Source organism: Vollenhovia emeryi, unplaced genomic scaffold (genome assembly GCF_000949405.1).
Source record: "Vollenhovia emeryi isolate VEMERY1.0 unplaced genomic scaffold, V.emery_V1.0 DF939241.1, whole genome shotgun sequence".
Classification (NCBI taxonomy): Eukaryota; Metazoa; Arthropoda; class Insecta; order Hymenoptera; family Formicidae; genus Vollenhovia; species Vollenhovia emeryi.
In genome coordinates, this window is record NW_011967125.1 from 226,123 (window position 1) to 246,276 (window position 20,154).

The 20,154-nt window shown below is 39.6% G+C and overlaps 5 protein-coding genes across 8 annotated transcripts in view; all 5 read right to left on the reverse strand.

The window, feature by feature from the left end:
• Positions 1 to 1,776: 1,776 nt before the first annotated feature.
• LOC105560119 lies at positions 1,777 to 3,621 on the reverse strand. Its single transcript, XM_012008942.1, has 4 exons — positions 3,419 to 3,621; positions 2,953 to 3,147; positions 2,540 to 2,713; positions 1,777 to 2,465 (listed from the first exon to the last, which is right to left on the reverse strand). Exons 1-4 carry the CDS (start codon positions 3,461 to 3,463, stop codon positions 2,184 to 2,186), a joined length of 696 nt encoding a protein of 231 aa, XP_011864332.1. The 5' UTR covers positions 3,464 to 3,621; the 3' UTR covers positions 1,777 to 2,183.
• Positions 3,622 to 4,952: 1,331 nt separating this feature from the next.
• On the reverse strand, positions 4,953 to 6,822 carry LOC105560120. The gene is made up of 4 exons (XM_012008943.1): positions 6,524 to 6,822; positions 5,995 to 6,189; positions 5,561 to 5,734; positions 4,953 to 5,492 (listed from the first exon to the last, which is right to left on the reverse strand). The coding sequence occupies exons 1-4, from the start codon at positions 6,566 to 6,568 to the stop codon at positions 5,184 to 5,186; spliced, it is 723 nt and encodes a 240-aa protein (XP_011864333.1). The 5' UTR covers positions 6,569 to 6,822; the 3' UTR covers positions 4,953 to 5,183.
• Positions 6,823 to 6,939: 117 nt separating this feature from the next.
• LOC105560166 lies at positions 6,940 to 8,606 on the reverse strand. The gene is made up of 4 exons (XM_012009044.1): positions 8,559 to 8,606; positions 8,041 to 8,250; positions 7,782 to 7,958; positions 6,940 to 7,715 (listed from the first exon to the last, which is right to left on the reverse strand). The coding sequence occupies exons 1-4, from the start codon at positions 8,604 to 8,606 to the stop codon at positions 7,410 to 7,412; spliced, it is 741 nt and encodes a 246-aa protein (XP_011864434.1). The 3' UTR covers positions 6,940 to 7,409.
• Positions 8,607 to 9,111: 505 nt separating this feature from the next.
• LOC105560167 (G8 domain-containing protein DDB_G0286311-like) lies at positions 9,112 to 11,418 on the reverse strand. The gene is made up of 4 exons (XM_012009045.1): positions 11,374 to 11,418; positions 10,812 to 11,018; positions 10,044 to 10,217; positions 9,112 to 9,947 (listed from the first exon to the last, which is right to left on the reverse strand). The coding sequence occupies exons 1-4, from the start codon at positions 11,416 to 11,418 to the stop codon at positions 9,477 to 9,479; spliced, it is 897 nt and encodes a 298-aa protein (XP_011864435.1). The 3' UTR covers positions 9,112 to 9,476.
• A 604-nt stretch (positions 11,419 to 12,022) lies between these two features.
• Positions 12,023 to 20,154, reverse strand: part of LOC105560121 — a 13,509-nt gene continuing 5,377 nt past the window's right edge. Inside the window, exons 1-13 of one of the 4 annotated variants that reach the window (XM_012008944.1) lie at positions 19,138 to 19,534; positions 18,792 to 18,942; positions 18,508 to 18,721; positions 18,141 to 18,236; positions 17,611 to 17,848; positions 17,225 to 17,529; positions 15,513 to 17,142; positions 15,123 to 15,412; positions 14,976 to 15,060; positions 14,557 to 14,899; positions 14,183 to 14,423; positions 13,238 to 14,103; positions 12,023 to 12,981 (exon numbers count right to left, since the gene is read on the reverse strand). In XM_012008944.1, the coding sequence (XP_011864334.1) occupies positions 12,810 to 12,981; positions 13,238 to 14,103; positions 14,183 to 14,423; positions 14,557 to 14,899; positions 14,976 to 15,060; positions 15,123 to 15,412; positions 15,513 to 17,142; positions 17,225 to 17,529; positions 17,611 to 17,848; positions 18,141 to 18,236; positions 18,508 to 18,721; positions 18,792 to 18,942; positions 19,138 to 19,243 (4,737 nt within the window). In that variant the 5' untranslated portion in view covers positions 19,244 to 19,534 and the 3' untranslated portion in view covers positions 12,023 to 12,809. Of the gene's footprint in view, positions 13,018 to 13,237; positions 14,104 to 14,182; positions 14,424 to 14,556; positions 14,900 to 14,975; positions 15,061 to 15,122; positions 15,413 to 15,512; positions 17,143 to 17,224; positions 17,530 to 17,610; positions 17,849 to 18,140; positions 18,237 to 18,507; positions 18,722 to 18,791; positions 18,943 to 19,137; positions 19,535 to 20,154 lie in introns of those variants that run through there. The other 3 variants (XM_012008947.1, XM_012008946.1, XM_012008945.1) reach the window with 3 other exon arrangements.

Genomic DNA, 20,154 nt, shown 5'->3' on the forward strand with positions numbered 1-20,154 from the left:
GCTGTGTTGTGTAAGTAATATGATTTTTTTCATTTACACACAATCTCTAAATGAAAAAAATCATATTACTTACACGACACAGCAGCACAAGATTCAATTAAATCGCGGCACTGACGGCCATTTTGTGGACACTTCCGCCAGTTGTCCAGTCTCTATCTTCTAGGGTCTCTAGCATGTGTTATCTTATCTCGCTCGCTCCTATTACTGTCTTGCTCGTTTTTATTGCCATCTCGCTCGCTCTTATACCTTCTCGCTCGCTACTGTTACGAAAAACCAATAACGCTCTCGTGTTATCGACATTTCATGCATGCAGCATGGAATATAACCAAAATTGGGCACTGCATTACCCGCTTGAAAAATGGCACGAACACGCACCAAGTAGAGACTTTATCGGCAGTGCTTGAAAATGGGTGTAGCGAAATAGTTCTAAAAATGAAAATGGGCGTAAGGCGTTGGAATCAGCCGAGTGAAAACGGTATCAAGTATAATATAACGCCGGCGTGGCCGCTCTTATTATACTGTAATCTTATTCTACTAATTAATATGAACAACTTTTGTTCGAAACATTTTTTAATTTGCCTAATACTTGTTGAGATATTCAAGAGAAAATTTATAACTTTTTCAATGTTTAGCTTATGATATCTCGATAACTATCGGAGGGAAAAGTAGTACAGGACTTTTTTTACTTGAATTATGCTCAGGAATATGCTGTTGCAATGGTGTTGCAATTATTGAAATTTTTTGTGTATTGTAACATACACTGTTAACAATGTAATATTGATGCAATATTAGACCAATATTGCTAAAACAAAAAGATATATTCCTAGTGAGAAATGATTTGTCGATCGATGTCGTTGAGTCGTTTTTCACCGGGTTGGCTGAATAAGAAAAGGCGTCCATCTTACAATATTGGACCAATATTAGGAATACTAGATTTACATTATGTCCCAATATATTGTGCTGTTAGGACAATTGCGCATAATTCGACTTTCGCCAGCTTAAAAAGATGTGTCAAGTTTTTTTAACGTGTATACGATACGAATACGACTAAAAGTGATCTTTATAATTGAAGAATAAATTGCGAATGTTTCGTAAAAAACGGCATTTCAAAATGATGGACGAAAAAATCTGGCATAAAATCTATTGAACCGCAGATACTGCTCAGTGCCTCGTAGCTTTCATAAAACATTAATAATGCATTGTTAATATAAAAATATTTAACGTAAATTAATGACGAACACATTTGCATCTGTTTGATAAGAATAGAATTGCATGTAAAAAAATCGTAATCACTTTGAAATAGGCGATTAATCTTATCTCTTACGTGTATAGAGTAAGATATGCCTTTATCGGTATCAATAAGGAAAATAAAATCGTAAATCTCTTAAAAGAGATTTTCTCACAAGTGCTCTACTGAGAACATTGAAGTGGAAGACACTATACGTGTGTATGTGAGAAAGAAAGATTAACTTACAATATCTCTCGTGAAACAATTTCATTCACTCTTTCTTATCCACTTGTTTATTCGTTCCACTTGGAAATGTGAATCAGATTAAATTTATTCAATCTCTTATTGTTAGTAGAATATTTAGTAATTAAAGGGGCTTATTAACAGTAATCAGTTGATTGTAATCGTGAAGCAAAAGTCAATTTAAATCGAACAGACATCACACGTTACAAATCAACGATCTCAGGATTGTGAAACATTTCCGTCAGGAATTTGGTAATTTTTAACGTGCACGGGTACAAATTGTATTAACAAGTAGACGATTAAAATTATGACACTTGTGTTTGACTCGTGCTCGCTTCCACAAACATTGATGAACCAATCGTTTATTTTAGTCAGATATTTTACATATTTTGTAGAAAAAGTAGTAACTCCCATAAACAGGCAGATAAGATGAAAGTTATTGTGGCTAATATCGCCAACATTCACGAAGCTAATTTTGCAAAATGCACGCGTCACGAAGAACGTTTGCAAGCTGATTGTGCCACCAAGCAAATTTGCAATTATTTTTCCTCGGGTATCATAAAAAGTATGCATGGTGCTATGTGCGTGTAACACTAGAATTTTTTGGACCAGAAATCGGTATCTTGGGCATAATTAATGATTCCTCTCGAAAACAATATATCTTTAAGGAATAAATATAAAAGAGTCTATCGGTAAAAACTGGACGCATGGCTTACAAAGCCTTGAGACATCTGGTAGCGGCCAATCTGAGCTCCGTGATCTGCGAGAACGCGGGCGAGTAAACATTGTACACACAGTTATTCCCCTGCAGAACGATATTGTTGGACGCAGACGTGGCGGTGAATTTGGCGGAATTTGCTTTGCTCTGCAAGTCTCTCGCATTGACGTTGGCTGTTCCCAGCTTGAGGGCAACGCATCTCTGCACTTGGAAAATATCATTACCGAAGCAATTCAGGAAGATGCCGTCCAATTCTACCATCAGCGTACGTCCGGTCTGTAAAGGAAGTAACATCTTTAATCACTCAGCGCAAACCTGAGTAATGCGCGATAATAATTGTGAGACTCTACCGAGATAAGATTGTCAACAAAACCAAGTTCGCTCTTGATGGAGCTTTCAGCAGTGTCGACGCATCGTTGAGCATCGCTTGACGCTGTGTTCCAAATGTTTCTCAAAGTATTAGAAGCGGTATCGTAACACGGCTGCGCATTCTTGTCCTCTCCCTTCGCGGCATCCACTTCTTTCTGACAAATACACCAACCGATAATGAATAAATTAAAAGATAATAGGACAGTGTATATTCCATAAAACGTCATGTTTTGTAATTACACTAAACGTGGCATATATCGCGTTGTTGAAATAAATATTGGGGACTTGGACGAAAAGTAATTAAAACGAACTCGAAAAAGCTGTAATCGAGAACTCATTCGATTTTTCTAATAACATTAATTAGTGTACCTCGATTGACGGATTGATTACTCACACGTATCGCATCAATTGTTGGATTGCTATAATCGTTGTGTCTTCGCATTTGTTCTATCCAATTATTTTTTATTTTGAAAATTGTGTCCTGCGCGACGTTATTGCGAAGACGGTCCAGTTGTTGTATATTATCCTGCACTTGACCTTTCGATCTTTGCACGCCAATTCTCAGTACGTCCAGCGGATTAGCATAGGCCTGAACGAAACATTTTTCTAACAAACTTGATTATTTTCAAGAAGCGGATATTCTTGTAATCTTCGTGTACTAAATTCACAACTAAATTTTCTTGACGAGAGTATTACGTAGAGCTTGGCAAAAAGTTGTATGTGTGTGTAAGTTTTACATGGAAAAATGAAATTCTTAGAATTCAATCATTAATTCTTTTAAGTAAATTTTGAAACGAACATCCTTTGAACGAAAAAAATTCGAAAGTGTTATATCGTAGATTATTCCTGAAATAACTTACAGTACAAAAAGTCACTAAAAGACACAACGCTACAGCGGTCCTCATGTTTATTGGTGTCACTCCGGGAGTGGTTCGAAAAAGCCCGCTAACAGACTGAAGCAAGTTAATCGCACTCTCTTATATATGAATGTATATGTATATACTGTAGATGAATAACCCACAGGCATTAACTTGTATCAGTTCGAATAAAAGAGGGGAATCCGACGAAGCAAAATATTTGCGACATCTACCCGTATACGTGCAGTCTCGTGTGGATTCCCCACAGTAGCATGAAATTCCGGTAATCCCGGAACAAATAGAACATGTTTGATTATGATAAAGTGTACTAAGAATTTCGTCGTTAATAATTTTCACTGAGAACATCTGCCTTCATTCTTTATCTCGTGATATACGTACGCTATGCCTTACTTTGTTACCACATATACATATATACTTATACATTTTTTCACGTAGAACTATGCTTATCTCAGAAGATTACTCGCCGCAATTTCTAATGATATTTTAAATTTTTATCGCGCAATACGTAAGATATCTATTTTGAATGATATAACATGAAGAAATAGATTATTATGCGTATTGTAAATCAGAATTTTTCAACATAAACCATTTTATTTTGAAAATATTATCTTTAATGTTGGATTTACATACTTACTTCACAATATCACTAGTAAAAATAAAAGTTGTGAGAAATTCTCCACGCTGTGATCATAAATGGTGCTTTATAATACTTACGAAAATCGCTGCATTACAATACAAACTTATTATAATTAAATTTAATATCTACCTGAATTGCTTTCTCGAGGAGAAGCGCAAAAGTAAATCAATAAAAGAGGAAATCACGATTAAAGGATAAAAATTAAAATGCATTCATTATCTAGTGAGAAATGATTCGACATCAATTTGACGGTACCGATGTCGATTCAACATCGTTTCGACATCGATTGACGAGTCATTTCCCGCTGGGTAGTGCGTAATAGATACAGAAATTAATAATGATTGACTTAATTACGATCGCAAAGATAATGAATGCAAAAACAGTTTTATGTATGATCGTAATCAAAATAATCGATATAAAAATTTTCGCATCAATAAAACGTTTATCTTTTATCGGTCTTTATCCTTTTATCGAGATTGCATATCGAAGGACTTGTTAATTTTGTCTCGGCTTATTATTTGAAATGTGAGCCAAAGGAAATTGGCGAAACACGAGTGATTTATCATTTCTAGATCAACCAGATACAATGACATTTTACAGTTCCCAGTGAGAAATGATTCGTCGATCGACGTCGAAACGACGTCGACACCGTCGAATTGACGTCGATCGACGAATCATTTCTCACTGGGTTATGACGTATCTCCTCATTTGAACTCTAACAATAAGACAGATGTTAAGAAGTGTAGACAGATGTTTCAAACCGTACAAACATATCTTTTCGCTGAAAAAGTATTACGTAATTTAATCGCCGACTTACTAAAGCAATAATTGAATACCTTTATGTCGCCGCTGACATCTTTAACGATCGATAATGTTATAATAGTATATATCGCGTTTTGACAAAGAAAATGTGAAATATACAATATTGTATATGCAACAATGATTTATTTCAACAGAATATTATAGTTGACGGAAAAGATTAAATTCCGTAGATTTGTGACAAGAAAACAGAAGTAGATGTAACTATATTAGAAATTTCTGCAAAATCGGTCTTGTAAAATATATCTTTGACGAAGAACACAGCATAGGTAAAGATAAATGTCCTTCTCTCTACACTGCATTCCCGAGGTTATTGAGACACCTGGTAGCCGCCGACCTGGCCTCCGCGACCTCCGAATGCGCAGTCGAATAAACGTCGTTCAGACAAGCAGTAGCCTGCTGAAGGACGACATTGGATGCGGAATTAGCGGTAGATTTAGCGGAACTGGCATCAGTCTTTAAATTTTTCACGCTAACTTTGCTTATTCCAAGCTGATTGTTGATGCAACTGTGCAACTTGATAATGTCCCAAAGACTCGAATGTTGTTCGTAACAGTCCGGGAAGATTTTCTTCAATTTTTCTATTAGCTCGCGTCCAGTCTATAAAAAAATTAATCAATCAATCGGTAGAGAATAGTTGATATACAATTACAATTACGGATATTTACCGCGATAAGATTATCGATAAAACTAAGGTTGTCCTTAATGGCATTTCCTGCGCATTCTTGACATTGCCGGGCGTAGTACATAGCGTTGTAGTCGTTACTTTTAAGAATATTATGAGCAGCATCGTAACACGGTTGAGCATCCTTGCCCTTCGCTTTGGCCTCTTCCACCTCTTTCTAAAATAAAGAAACCAGCGGCGATTAAGCCAACGTAATATGTTTTTTATTTATATCATTTCAATCACCATCGACATCAAATGTCGTGTTTTGTTATTATTAAAAGTGTGTGTCGCAAGTGCCGAAAAATGTCGCTTGATAATTCGAGATGGTGGATTCACACATCTTTTAATAAATTTGAACACGCTTCTGATTTGTGAAAAGCGAAGAGTTTAAAACGAACGGTTTCTAATTACAAATCAGTATGAATAAATACTCACGCGTATCGTCTCAAGTATCGGATCGGCGTATTTGCTATACGCATCCATTTTTTGTATCCATTTCTTCATGACCGTCAGTTTTACGTTCTGCTCGGTATCATCGTGAGTGCGTTCGAGTTCTTTTATGGTACTTTCCACGGACTGTACTGTATTCCGTATTTGACGTAGCAAAATTTCTATAAAGGTTGCATCGGCCTAGGGTCGAGAATAAAAGTATTATAAATAAGTTATTTTGAACAAACGTACATTTTTGGTACCAGCATTGCCAATTACCGTACGCGAGTTTAATCGATGGCAGTATTTGTATATCGATAAAAAATGATAAAACGGGAACTTTACTCGTTCGAGGAAGACATTTTGATCATCAATTTCAAGTTTATTTTCTCTCGACAGATATCCGTTTTTACAATTTCTTTTAGTTGTATTCTCTTTTTATAACGTATACTTAATGTTACATCTTAAACTATATGTTGCGAAGACAAGATCGTATCTATCACAAATTATTTTTCAAAAGACGAAAGAGACTTACGGTGCAAATTACAGCCAAAAGGCATAATGCTATGGCGCTTTTCATACTTGCTCGTTAGAATCACTCGAGAGTCGTACAAGTTGGAAATATACCAGAAATACACTAACTGATGACAATCGATATTAATTTCACTCTTTTATACTTTTGGCTTAACGGAATGTGAGATCTTAATGGAATATCATAGTATTAGTTTTATTTCGACAAGCCATTAAATTTTATCCAAGAGATAGCAGAGATGTTGATAAGATGAGATATCATAAACAATTTTAAGAATTTGCTCGAAACACGTACGCGATGAGTGACAGTCGCGAGTGAGGAAATTTCCCGGGTAGCAATAGTGCCCATTTGGTGTAATAAATTGATAACTTTTTGATGTCTTAAAATAGATATCTATCAGATCAACTAATATGATAATTTTCAGATAATAGTCTTTTTCTTTGTTAAGATATTATAAAAAAGACACCTTTAAGACAACAGGTAAAATAGATACCAATTTTAAGACATACATTGGTTATCTTATAGTAAAATCCTAAAGGCAACCTTAAAGCGATAACTTATAGACACCAAATGGGCACTATTGCTACCTAGGTGAATTAACTTGCAAATATCGACAAACTGTTCAATAATTGTTTAATTACAATGTTTATTTTTCGTGAGTATATCATATACATAAAAAAATATCTTTTAGAATACGTCATATAAAGCTCTAGATTTAGAGTTTCCGAGAAGCATACCATTAACAAGTAAAGTTTTGTTTCGATACGCATAATTACATAACTGCATCTTTGGCAAATTGATTATCTTGATTTCTTAGGATGCATTTCGTTTTCTCTCGAGTGTCATTTCGATGTACATAAATTGTAATCGATAAACGTACTAGTCTCTCTTAAACACCCGAACTACTTCTATCTATGGCGTCTCGAACACATCTGGAGTGGGATGCCATTGCACCTTGACTTTCGAAGCGCGCTAACAAGTAAGCGTTGGTCAGACATTGGGTGGCTTGCAGAACGACGTAGTTGGACGCTGGTAATGCGCTATACTCGATTTTATTGGCGTCCTCCTCAAACTCCTTCACGGCAGTATTGATTCTCGTGAACTCATCGAGGATGCAGCTCTTGTTTTTTACAGGATCGTCATCGTGGCAATTCAGGAAGATATGATCCAATTCTTTTATCAGCCCCTCTCCAAGCTGTGGTGGACGCAAAGAGATTCAAATAAAGAATAGCATCATAAAATAAGGACAATGAAAACTTACCGACACGAGGCTATCGAGAAAGCTCAGGCTGCTCTCAATGGACTTTCCACCTTTTTCTTGACATGTGACAGCAGTTTTGTACGCTACGTCAGTATGCTCGTTTATGGCACCGGAATTTGTATCGAAGCAGTATTGCGCATCTACACCTTTATATAACTTGGCGTTATGTACTTCCCTCTAAAATATAGAAATAATGACAAGTAATTATTTGGCAAATTTTTCGCTAAATTTCCAAGTTAAAGTTGTAATTAATACTCACGCGCATCGATTCGATCATTAGATTAATGTAATTTCTGTAAGTATCCATTTGTTCCCACCATCTTTTCATGATTGTCAGCATGGTATCCTCTTTAGTATCAGTAAAGACACGTTTAATTTGCTGTATAGTACGCTCCACGCTCTGTTTCGCGGTTAATATTTCTAATTTTACGTCGTCCAAATCATCTTTTGGTGGAACGGGAGCGTAGACCTAAGTAGAAAGTAAACGTACTGTACTGACGAAAGTGATCAATCGCCGCATAGGTATTCTTGCTGTTCTGGTCGATTTGGATTAACGTTCAAGTTTAGTCGATAAGAGTACTGTACAAAACGATAAAAAAACGCAAATTTATTCGCACTTGAAAAAAAGAGCGATTCAGAATATTTCAGTAAACGTTCTGTTCATATTAAAACTGGTATTACGTGTTTAACTACATTATTGTACAAATACCATCATCCTTTGACTATCTTCTCATCATTTTCACGATCTTTTCTCGTAAAGAAAAGATAGGAACTTACGGTACAAAGTACAGCCGAAAAGCACAGCGCCGCTACGACGATTCTCATTCTTGCTTATTGGTATCACTTGGGAGTGGCTCTGTTGACACGAGAATTCGACCAACTGATAAGTATTACATTAATTGCGCCTTTTTATATATAAGGTATGATGAAAAAAAAACATTTTGACAAGCTCCGAGAGGTGGGTAGGGAGAGAGGGGAGAAGATAAGCAATCCCTGCTTAATAATCAATGTCTAAGAATGTCCGATCTCGAAGATTATACCAAGTCAGAAGTGTGTAGATATCCTTGCAAACGCGATTAAAGTTCTTTTAATCACTAAATAGTAGCCCTGTTTGAATTTTTAAAAGTCTAATTATTTAGTTTATTTGATCATTATGAAGATTATAGAACATGTCTTTCTTAATCCTAAAACTAACGTTCTAAAGAATACCAAGTTCGAGACGTGTGATCGTTGGTACTACTTATTATCATACTCCTACGTAAATCGCGCGATAGATTAGATAATCAAATTTGGTGAAAAATATAACGCTTGTTAAGATTCAGATTTGTATAAAGATAAGACTTGGCTTATCGCATCTAATTTTGCGACCTTGTGCGAAACGTACGCGTGATGAAGGTAAATTGCAAGCGTATGAATAAGGTACAGCAAGGAGTTCAAATAATTGTCGTTTTACAAATATTTTTTTTACTTCTTTCACTTTACATACAGAATTACTCTTTCGAAAAATACCATGGAATCCGGAACAGACTACGAACTACGCTAGTTTTACATGTAGAGTATCGCGTAATGTCGTGACGATGCTTTTTCCCCCCAAAATGATGCCAATTGTGGGACATTCCAATCCCTCTCGAGAATTATTTTCAACGAAGAATAGTCGTGATTGGCAAATTGCAGTGACGTTAAAGTTATGGGACTTTAAAATGGGATCTTTGTCGTAGACTTCACTGTTGTCGAAGGGGTTGTCGAAGGGGTTGTCGAAGGGGTTGTCGAGGGGGTTGTCGAGGGGGTTGTCGAGGGGGTTGTCGAGGGGGTTGTCGAGGGGGTTGTCGAGGGAGTTGTCGAGGGAGTTGTCGAGGGGGTTGTAGTTGTCGTGGTGGGGGTTGTATTCGCTTGTTCGATGCATTGAGTGGCTCTCATTCTGGTCGCATCTCCTGCCGAAATTGCGACAGAATATGCATGTTTTATGCAGTTGCTAGCTTGCATAATGACGTTCTTGGACACGGGCATAATAGTGATCTCTGCGGTAATGCTGTCGCTTTCCAAGGTCCTCAAGTTGCCCTCTAATCTCACCAAATCGCTGATGACGCAGATCTCCATTCTGGAAATGTCACTGTCGTGACAATTCAGGAAGATATTATCCAAATCGATCACCAGCGCCTGTCCGGTCTGTGGGGAGGGAAAATAAACTTTTAGATTAGGATGTCAGACCTAATTACAATGAATCGATTGCAATATATAGATGTAATTGTCTTGAAAACATACCGAGATAAGATTGTCGATAAAACCAAGATTGTTATGGATGGAATGTTGAGCGATACCTTCACACTTTGTAGCTTCGTCATCCGCTGTTTGCTCATTAGCTGCGGTAGCGTCGACGGCCTCTTCGTAGCACGAGTCCACGTTTTTGCCCTCCGCCTTAGCGGCGTCTACTACTTTCTAAAGATAAATAAATCCTTGATATAGCACATGAACTATTGTATTACGTGTCTGTATATTTTATCAACTGTCAAAGTCATCAAACGATTATCATGCACGGAATTTTACGTGTATCTCTGATCTTGTATATAATCGTATGATTCACTGATTTTTAGACAAACTTGAGATTGGTTCTGACGTGAAAAAAAAAATTTTAAAGAAATGCTTATACGTAATTTTCGGTATAGTAACATTTTATATATGACGCTTTAATATAATCTCACAATGATATCGTTACACGATTATTCGTGTACAATTATTATAATATTATAAACAGTATATTTGATTGTCAGCAATACTCGACTAACGCACTAACGAAACAATTTTGAAGCTCTAATTATAATAAATATAAATACGTACGTACGAGTAATTTGAGATTAGAATACAGAAATATAATTTCGAAGACTTAGTCAATATATTTCTGACAACTTATTCAATTTGATTGAATAATTATTACTTAAACTCACAGGAAAATTTTCAGGGTCGCCAGCAAAAATTAACAACATGAAATTCAGTTGACCGTATTTGGCAATTTTCATATTAATTATTACTTACTCTTATCCCAGCAAGTAATAAAGTTTTATATGCTCTATGGCTGTCCTGTTCTTCATTCCATTTTAACGAGACTTGCCAGAGGGTATCTTCCTCGGTCTGAGTACGGAGTAGCTCAAGACGGCGTATTGTAGTTTCTACGTTCCATTTCACGTTCCTCACTTGAATCCTCAGAATTTCCAAGTTAGTTGACACTGGAATAGCCCCGACCTAAAATTGCAGGCGGGATAAGGATCAAAATTATGAGTGCATCATTTCGACTGCAATTTTCATCAATTTTAATTAATGTTTAATTAAATAAATATTTGAGTTAATCGGTAACTAGATATTAGACGAAAAGATCAAATAAAATTTTAATATTTCGATAAAGAAAACAATATAAACGTTTTTTCTTAGCAAACATTCCTTTACGATCATCTTGGTCGTTTGATATAGTAACAATCAATTTTATTAAATATTACCAACTATGCTACGAAAATGCTTCGAAATTAAGATTCTGCACAAACAAGATCCAAAACTGTTGCATCTGTTAATTTAACTAATTGTTTTTCAATAAAGAACTTACGGTACAAAGTGCAGCCAAAAGGGATAATGCCGTGGTGATCCTCATGATTGCTTATCGATATCACCAGGATGTCGCTCGAATTCACACCAAAAATCGGCTGACTGACAAGCGATATTAATTGCGCCGTTTTATATACAATGTCTTGGTAGAATACCAATGATTATTTCGATAACGATCGTAGAGATAACGATTAAAGAATCTGTCTAAATATTTACGTAACAAGAGCATTCTCCCTCTTACCGGCCCTTATCCTTCTCCGTGATTTTTATATCGAAGAGAGCCACTTTATGTTGTCTAACTTTTTTTTTCATTCTAAGCTGCCGCGAGAATTTTGCGAGCCAACTGAGTCGATGACTCACAATTTTTAGATTTAACGTGTACAGTTATTTTTGACCCAGTTAAGAGAATTACCCCCTTGAGATCTTAAGCAGATGTCAAGAAGTGTGAACAAGTGTTTCTGTGACAACTGACTGTTTAAACATTTCTTTTTCTCCGAAAATTTATTATGCAATGACGAACCGTTTACGTCAAGAAATTTTCTTTATTAGAAGAGGAAGCTTTTGTGGCGAAAATTATTATCACGGTCATTATATTCCGTACAGTGCATTTGCATTAGGTTGTGTTAAATGTAACTGATAAATGTGATAAATATAATTCACAACAGACTTTATTTGATTATGTCATATATCTTAACATATATATATATGTATATATATAATATATATGTATCAGGAAATACACATGAAGCATGTAAAAAATGTGATCGCCGCCATCGTAAAGGTGTATGCCGTGAATGGCACCATTAAATAAAATCAAAATAACGAATCGTTGACGCGAAAAGTATAGACAAATAAATTACAAAGTCACAGAGTATCTTAAACATCAGAACGAAATATACACCGCGCGTTCGCACTAATAAACTTAAACGCCTATTTACTATGATCACAGTTACACACACATTCATATGTGTAGATTCGTACACACTGTTTTCGGCTTTTTACTCGTCGAGGATATATGTCGAATCGTCGTTTGTATCCCCGCGTTTGTACATCGTTCTAAAGTAAACGGATCTAAATAAATAAATATAACGTCGTCTAAAAAAAGAGCCTATGACTAGGTGATATCTCTATGTCTTCGATGGCGCCGCTAGCGATAATACTACTGTCGCATCTCAATAAGAATTAAGTGTTCTCGATTAAAAGTAACTTTACAAGCGCGTGATAATGCGTATTATATCGTACGGCTTAAAAACAATTTTAATACACTGTACATCACTTGTGTCGTCCTGGGATATTTAGATGATTTGAACTTTTCAGCTCGTCCTCTCTCTCTCTCTCCCGTTCTTCGTTCCACTTCCGAGGGTGAGATTACAATTACGGCTGCTGCGTGGGGCCACGGTTATAATTGCGATTGTGAAGAGTAGTCGAGAGGAGGGGCTATGTTTGCACACTGCGTACACATGCTCGTGGTACCAAACCTCTTCGATCACCTTTCGCGCACAATAACCATTTATTATCCACCTCTAATATTACTTTCAGTCTCTCCCCCTCCGCGAATGAGAGGTGACCGGTGTCTGACGGTATCCTATGAGTGAGGGTACGGACTTCTCTGCAATCGAGACGCGCGAACCGTTATCGTACGGATCTAAAGAGAGAAAGAAAGAAAGAAAAGAGCTAAAGTACAAAGCAGAACCAAAGGTAGAAAAGCGCAGTGTAAACGAAAGTTACATTAGTTGACTTGATGTATTTATAGCTTGTGACATAGCTCGCATAAATGAATAATATTTGCAACCAATACAAAAGGCCAAAGGAAACGGTAATAAATTGTAGAAAATGGTACATGCTCGTGAAACATCCGTACTTACTTGTGTGGATGTTTCGCAACTGATGTCCTCGATACGGTGGTAACGGTTGGTCGCGGTAAAGAGGTCGAAACGGCTCGTCTGTGAGGCGAGATTAGATTCTTGTCGTTGGACGTTACGCCGTGCGATTTATATGGTAAGGAACTCGGGCGTGCAGTGTGAGCTCGCGTCACACCTAGAGTATCCTGATCGACGCGGCTTGTACGACGCGTCGCATCTTTCGCTTTCGTATCCATAGGTTTCTTCACGGTAGTCTTTGGTGTAGGAAGGCTAGCGGGTTTCTTCAATCCCGAAGAGATTCCCGATACGGCTGATTTTGATGACTTCCCGACGGTATTCGCCGCAACATTGGACTGCTTCACTGGTGATGTGAGCAATCTAGGTATCTTTGATTTCCCTAACGCTCCGAATGTCCGAACCGGCGAGGAGGGAGTCATTACGGCGGGTTGGCCCTTGCTACCTTCCTTACCAATCATCAATTCCCATTTTTCCTGCAGTTTTTTGAATTTCGTTTCGGCAGAGAGACCATCGTCGTCATTCGGTTTAGTATCAGGATTAAAAAGTTTAGATTGTGGCTGCTTGCTCGCTCTCTTATTTAGAGGGGAATGTTCCAGACTGTCCGTGTAATCTTCAGAATCCTCGGAAGTTAATTTATCCAACGCGTAAAACGCCTTCGGATTTATGGCACTGAAACGTTTCTTTGCGTTCTGAAGATCACCTTTATGCATGAGGCTGCATTTATCGTCCATGTTGTAAGCAATGCAAGATCTTGGTCGTGTCTTCTTCGGACTTGGAACCACTCCGCAAGATTCCGTTTCCTCGCTCTCGCGATCTTTCATGGTCAGATCGGCGTTTCTAAAGCTCATAGCCTACATGGAAAATCATGGAATGAGCGTGTGCAATAATACACATGTAAAAGAAATGAAACGACAGGTTCTGTTTACTTACGTTCACTGTATGATTATTTATATTCCCAAAACTATTTTGCAATTGACGATACTGATAGAGAAGATCCAAGTGAAATGGACAAAATGCAAGTGGATTCAGGATGTATAACAACGAATCGACGATTTCTCGGACATTGGCATTGGCCAGAGCCGCGACGAATAAGCTATTGTTGTTGTAATGTTTCCGTAAAATTGATTCACGTGTACACAAATACGCAAACCATGCATCCAGAGCTCTTAGGCTAGAGAACAACGAAATAGAAGTTAATTCGTTAAATCGGATAGAGATTACCCAACAAATATTAATGAAATGTAAGGAAATTTTGGACAGTACGTATGTACATATATTGAAAAAGATTAGCAATTCTAACTTACTTTAGCAAGCCGAATACAAATGCGTGGAACTTTAACATTCCCTCTGTAATAACATCTTCGCCGTTGATTCTTTGCACTAATTCATTTAACGTCTTCGTAAGGGGTCCTTGTTGAGAACTAGCTTCGACGACCTGCCAAACACTATTGGTAATTGGTCCAAAGGTAGAATTCAAATGGGGTTTTAAACCATCCGACATAATAGCGTATAAAGCCGGGCATAAATTACTCAGACAAATTTGAGCGCACTCGTTTCTTTCGCTATAATTGGGACGACTGTGATTGAAGTCGGCATTCCAGTACTTTAATAAAAGGTCTACCGCTTTATTTACAGACGACACCATTTCTGGAAAGAACACACCACATTAAGGATTTCAAAATATATTCACTCGATAGTGAGATAATGAATAAAACGCGTATACTTTTTTTCTCTTCCAGCTCTGTTAATCTGTCCTCGGCTGGCTCATCATGGCTTTGTTCGTTTACGACGACATTCAGGTTATTCAGCTGAAATACAAAGTAAAGAATGAGAAATCCGCTCGTACGTTGAAATTAATCTAGTGGCTTACCTTAGCGTCCAGGTGCTTTTTTCTTTGGTGTACGGCAAAACTGACCGTTTTTCTTTGCGATTCTCCCATATCGCTATTTCTAACGAGTAGATCCTTGTTCATTTTCAAAGCTAAAAATTTTCTTACGTACGATCTCACTTTAACTTCGGCATTGTCGATATCTCCGTCGCTACTTTGCGACGAGATTGCACTACGTTTCAAATATTCTTCCAATTGCTTGATGTCATCGTCGCTGTGTTGAGAAGTTTCCGATTCCACATTCGCGTTATTCGTAATGTCGTTTAATTTCTCTGCAATAATTACCGAGCGTGTTGAATATACGTCGAGAATCAAAAGCAATTGGTATACAAAAAACAATCTGAGTAAATACCAAATGATTGAGACGCTTACCTTTAAGATATCTCTCCGCTTCTGTCTCGTCGACGTCCTTCTCCGAATCGATCGTTCTTTCGCGACACAAGAGCTGCAAATCGTTGTTCATATAGTATGGCTCTTGCAAGGACATTCTCTTGTTCACTTCCACAGATTGTTCTTCCGATTGTTCGCCCACGTCTCCCATCTCAAACATGCTGTATCGTTTATTCGCGACAACCTTGTTTTTTCGCAAGATGCTCCTCGGTAACGGTGGTCGCGGCGGTACTCTGCCATTATTGAAATCAGATTCACCCTCGCCTTGCGGCAACGATACGGATCGTTTCGGAAGAGACGGATAGACCTGCCTCGCTTGATGGAGTCTGTGCATTTTCTTGTCGTTATTCACTAAACTGGCCTCCGAACTAATACTGTCGTAACGATACAAATACAGCGGATTGATCGCATTGTTGGACAAGGGCTGCTGATTTGTCGAGGAGTCGGTTAAAATCGTCGACGAGCCTCTGTAGCCGGAAGATGGCTGCGTCGCGGTGCTGCTTGTCGACGAAGTATTATTCGGTATAATTTCGCTGATCGGTCGTGTCTTGTGGCGCATCGGCGGGGACAGGCAGAATAGGGGCCGCTTAACTTCCTCATTGATATTAATGTATCTCGATACTTCCGGCACATCGTGCAGAATCTTTTTGTATTCGTGCGGCAGAAGGAACGTCAGCGACTCCCAATCCTTTACGTGCGCGAATCCGCGTTGCCGTAGAGCATCGATATCGTTACAGGAAAATGGTCTACCCGAACGGACGGTACGTTTCCATTCCATCTTGTTTCTGTCAAATGTATGTGGTTTCAACGCAATGTTGTCCATCTTGGTGTCCTTGACCTTAAGAAACGACAGATCGGGCAACGTATAATTGGGATACACAATGTACACAGGCTTCTTGTTAACTGTCGTTTCCTGCAGGAGGGGACCGTGCTTTTCCTTCGGCGCGGTAAAAATTAGGGAAGTTTGAACCGCGTTGTCCTCCATTTCCGCGTTCGCTTGTATTCCCGTTGTTCGACAGATCGGGTACTTCCTCTCCGTCAAGCCGGCTGCCCAGCCGTTCTTCTGCTCGAACGAATCGTTGATATCGAAGCTCCGTTGATCGCTCGCGCAGCCCGACCTGGGCATACTCTCCGAAAGTTCCTCCACCGACGCGGACGACGCCATTTCGATCTTGTCATGTTTATTTCGTGTCGCACGCCTTAAAACGTTGAAGCTGTCTCCCTGACTTTCCATATCACAATTGTTAGTCACGTCGCGCTTGATCCAATTTATAGAGAAGTCGTTTTCGAGCACGCGACGATCACAAATATTATCTTGACCATTTTGCCGTTGTATCTGCGTGTTGGTGTTGGTCGCGGTATCGCTGCCACTGTTGCTAGTGGGCCAGCCGCTGTTGTCACTAACGGAATCCGACTGATCCAAGGTAAGACTCATTCCCTCCACGCTCATGCTCTTTTGCTTCATAAACAGTCTGACGAGGCTTAAATTTTGCAGCTTCTTTGTACCAGCATTTTCTCCGTTGTCCGAACTTTCCGCATTCGTCGAGCGACTCATCGCAGATCCGGAGCTATGCAACCGCTGCATATGGTTGCTCGATTCAGCGGAATCAACCTGCACAAATACAATGTGTATAATCACGCCAAGTGCGAGTATTACAAGTCGCACAAGTAAATTGATCTGTATCTGCGCTTACGCTAAAATTAAGAGGTATATTAGTGTGCTGGAATTGACGAACGCGAGAGAGGTCCGGTAAGCTCTGGCTCCGTTTATTCATCCCACCGAGCGTCAGATTAGCAGCACATTGGGAGATGTCTGGTATCGTGTTATTGTTCCCGGAAGGATGACGAGTTATTACTTTGTTCATGGAGGAGTGTTTCAGATTACTCCACGTCGTGTATATCTTTGAGTCTGAGCATGCCATTGATAAATCCAGCACAGCTTGCATGTCTTTCGGTTTATCGTAAAATACATCTGGTGATTCATACGTCTTGTGTTTATCTGAAAATAATAGCGAGACGGACGATTGAAAGAAGTGAAGAAAAAAGAAGTAGAGGGGGGTGCGTTAGCCTTATACGTTACCATGATTTTCAAAATCTTGAGAGCCATCCGAGTACATAGTCATGCTGCCCTCAAAAGCGATGGTATAGTTGTTTTTATTATTCGTTTGACAGGTGAGCAACATATCCTCGCAGTCGAGCGAATCTACGCTGTAGCTACCACCCGGTGGTAGCATCGGCGTCTCTTTTACTGGAGAAAACAGCAACGACGACTTGCATATGGATATCGTATCGGCGGTGGAACATGCGGAATCCTCTCCCTTTGAATAGTAATATGCAATTGATACGTGAATAAACTCGGTTTTTTTTTCTCATCACATCTATGTGGTACTAGTCAAAGTTTCAATGAACATTAAACAAGATTACGCATTTGGAGTATCAAGAGTCTTGTTACCACTATTAGAATTTCATTTTAACAATATATTTGTGTCCATGCAAATGGTAAAAGTACAAAGCGAACGTAGGACTGTTAGTAAGATTGGTTGAGCATCAAATGTACGGGGAACACTGTTTCTAGCAATTGGGTTTGTGTTTCGTCAGCCGTTGTCATACCTGGCTACTAGTATGGGGGCTGATGGAGGAACCGATGTCAAGCTTTTCCATGACAGATCCAGATATACTGGCATACTGTTCCCTTTGATAGTTAAACTGTGGCGATAATGGAACATACCAGACTTGGATTATATAAAAAATTTTAAATAAAACAAGGCGAAAATGCGCGAAACCGTCAGATTGATGTCCTATCTTGATACAAAGCTTGGTGTAAACTGGCGCAAGCTCGCGATGGCACGAGTGTGAAATGGATCGTTTAACAATTTGACACGTATTTCGATACAGATTTGGCGTCCGTCAGTTTACGTACGGCTTTGAATTTGCAATAGTAAGGGTTGTTACAATCTATACTGTGTCGAGTGTTTACTTCGGAATGTTGAACTGGTTCCGTGCACATGACAGGCAGAGCCGTAAGGAGGGTATGAATGTCCGCCGTACGAAAGCTCTCCATGTCGATCTCTGCCAGATTAGCGTCCAAATTACGAGCAAGGTCGTCATAATAACCCAGATCCTTGGGAGTATAGGACGCGGAAAGCGACGAAAGAACACTGGGATGGATGTGTAGTCCTCCATCTCTATATCTACAAGTTAGGTATGCGTCAGGGTAGAATAATATTGGCGAAATGGGCCGAGTTGTGCCGACTTACTCACCCGTAATCGATAAACCATTGATACTCAACATTGTCCTGAACAAACTCCGAGCCGACCAGATCCTGCTGGATAGAATCCGTCGCCAGGTTAGAATTGCAATCCGATCCCGGAGTTTGTGGCTCTTCCATCACTGTTACGCCTTCTCCTGCGACTGAAGAGGAAACTGGGTCAATTGTGCAGCAAGGGAGATAGTTGCGTGTTTACATAATCGAGTGGAAAGACGAATGTAATCCTAACGACGAGTATTTCAAGTAGGCGCGTAACGCAGTTTCGCCTCCTACGCAAGGTAGATTGAATTGAAGGAATTGGAGAGAGAGAGAGGCGCGTTTTGCGAAACGATCCTTACGACGGTAGCTTGCGTCGCAGCTTTCGGCGGCATTGGCGGCACGACGCGAGCTGGACGATTCGTCAGACCGCGTCATAAAAGTCGTGGAAAAATACGACTCGCGCATCGCAGTTTCGTAACCCTAGGCTGCCTAGCTGCCCGCGGAGCGCATCTCCCTCCTTCTCTCCCCGTCGACTCGGAACGAACTCGGCGGCCGGCGCGCGTAAACGCCGTAAACGCGGTGTTCCCGGTCCCGGCCTCTCTCTCCAGTTCTCTCCTGTCCTCTCAGCGACGGAGGCCACCGTCACGTTCACATATCGACGCTCGATCACGGTTATGGTCTCCACTCGCCCGTTGTGTACTCGAACTCGACACGAGATATATCCGCGAACCGTCTGTTCGTTCCAGCTGCACCTTCCCGCCTTCTCTGCACTTGACGCGAGACAACGCGCGGAGAGCGTCAAGAGTACATCCGCGGGATATTGATTTCCCCCCCCCCCCTCCCCCCGGCGATCGACCAGCGTGATAGAAATTCGGAATTCCTTACGAAAAAGTAATAGGACGAGAACAGCGAGCGAAATCTCCCCCCCCCCCCCATCCCGACTTTCGCAACGATACGGAGTGGAGTTCCGATCTGTTCCTCTCGATCGCACCTGATAGAAATTAGCTTTCCGGTTCTCTCCAAGTCGAAGCGTATTATACATGCATGTGTTGCATTTCAAATTTGATCGCATCTTTTCGACTGTAACATTTTCTCCGCGAGTACACACGTGCAGCGTTTGTAGCAATAATTGTCATATAAATATTCCAAGGAGAAGAAAAAGTCAGAATGATGTCAATTTGGTCAATATGACATATTGGGTATGAAATTTGCCAGATAGAGCAAGGGATGTGAGTCACGCTGACGTCATCACGCGACGTTTCTGCCCGGCAATGAGTTTGGAGAGGGATAAAGTTTGATCTCCACTCGCATGGAAATATTTATTTTTACGTTCGTCTGCGGGCTGTGTAAAGTTGCGCCCCCTCCCCCCCCCCNCC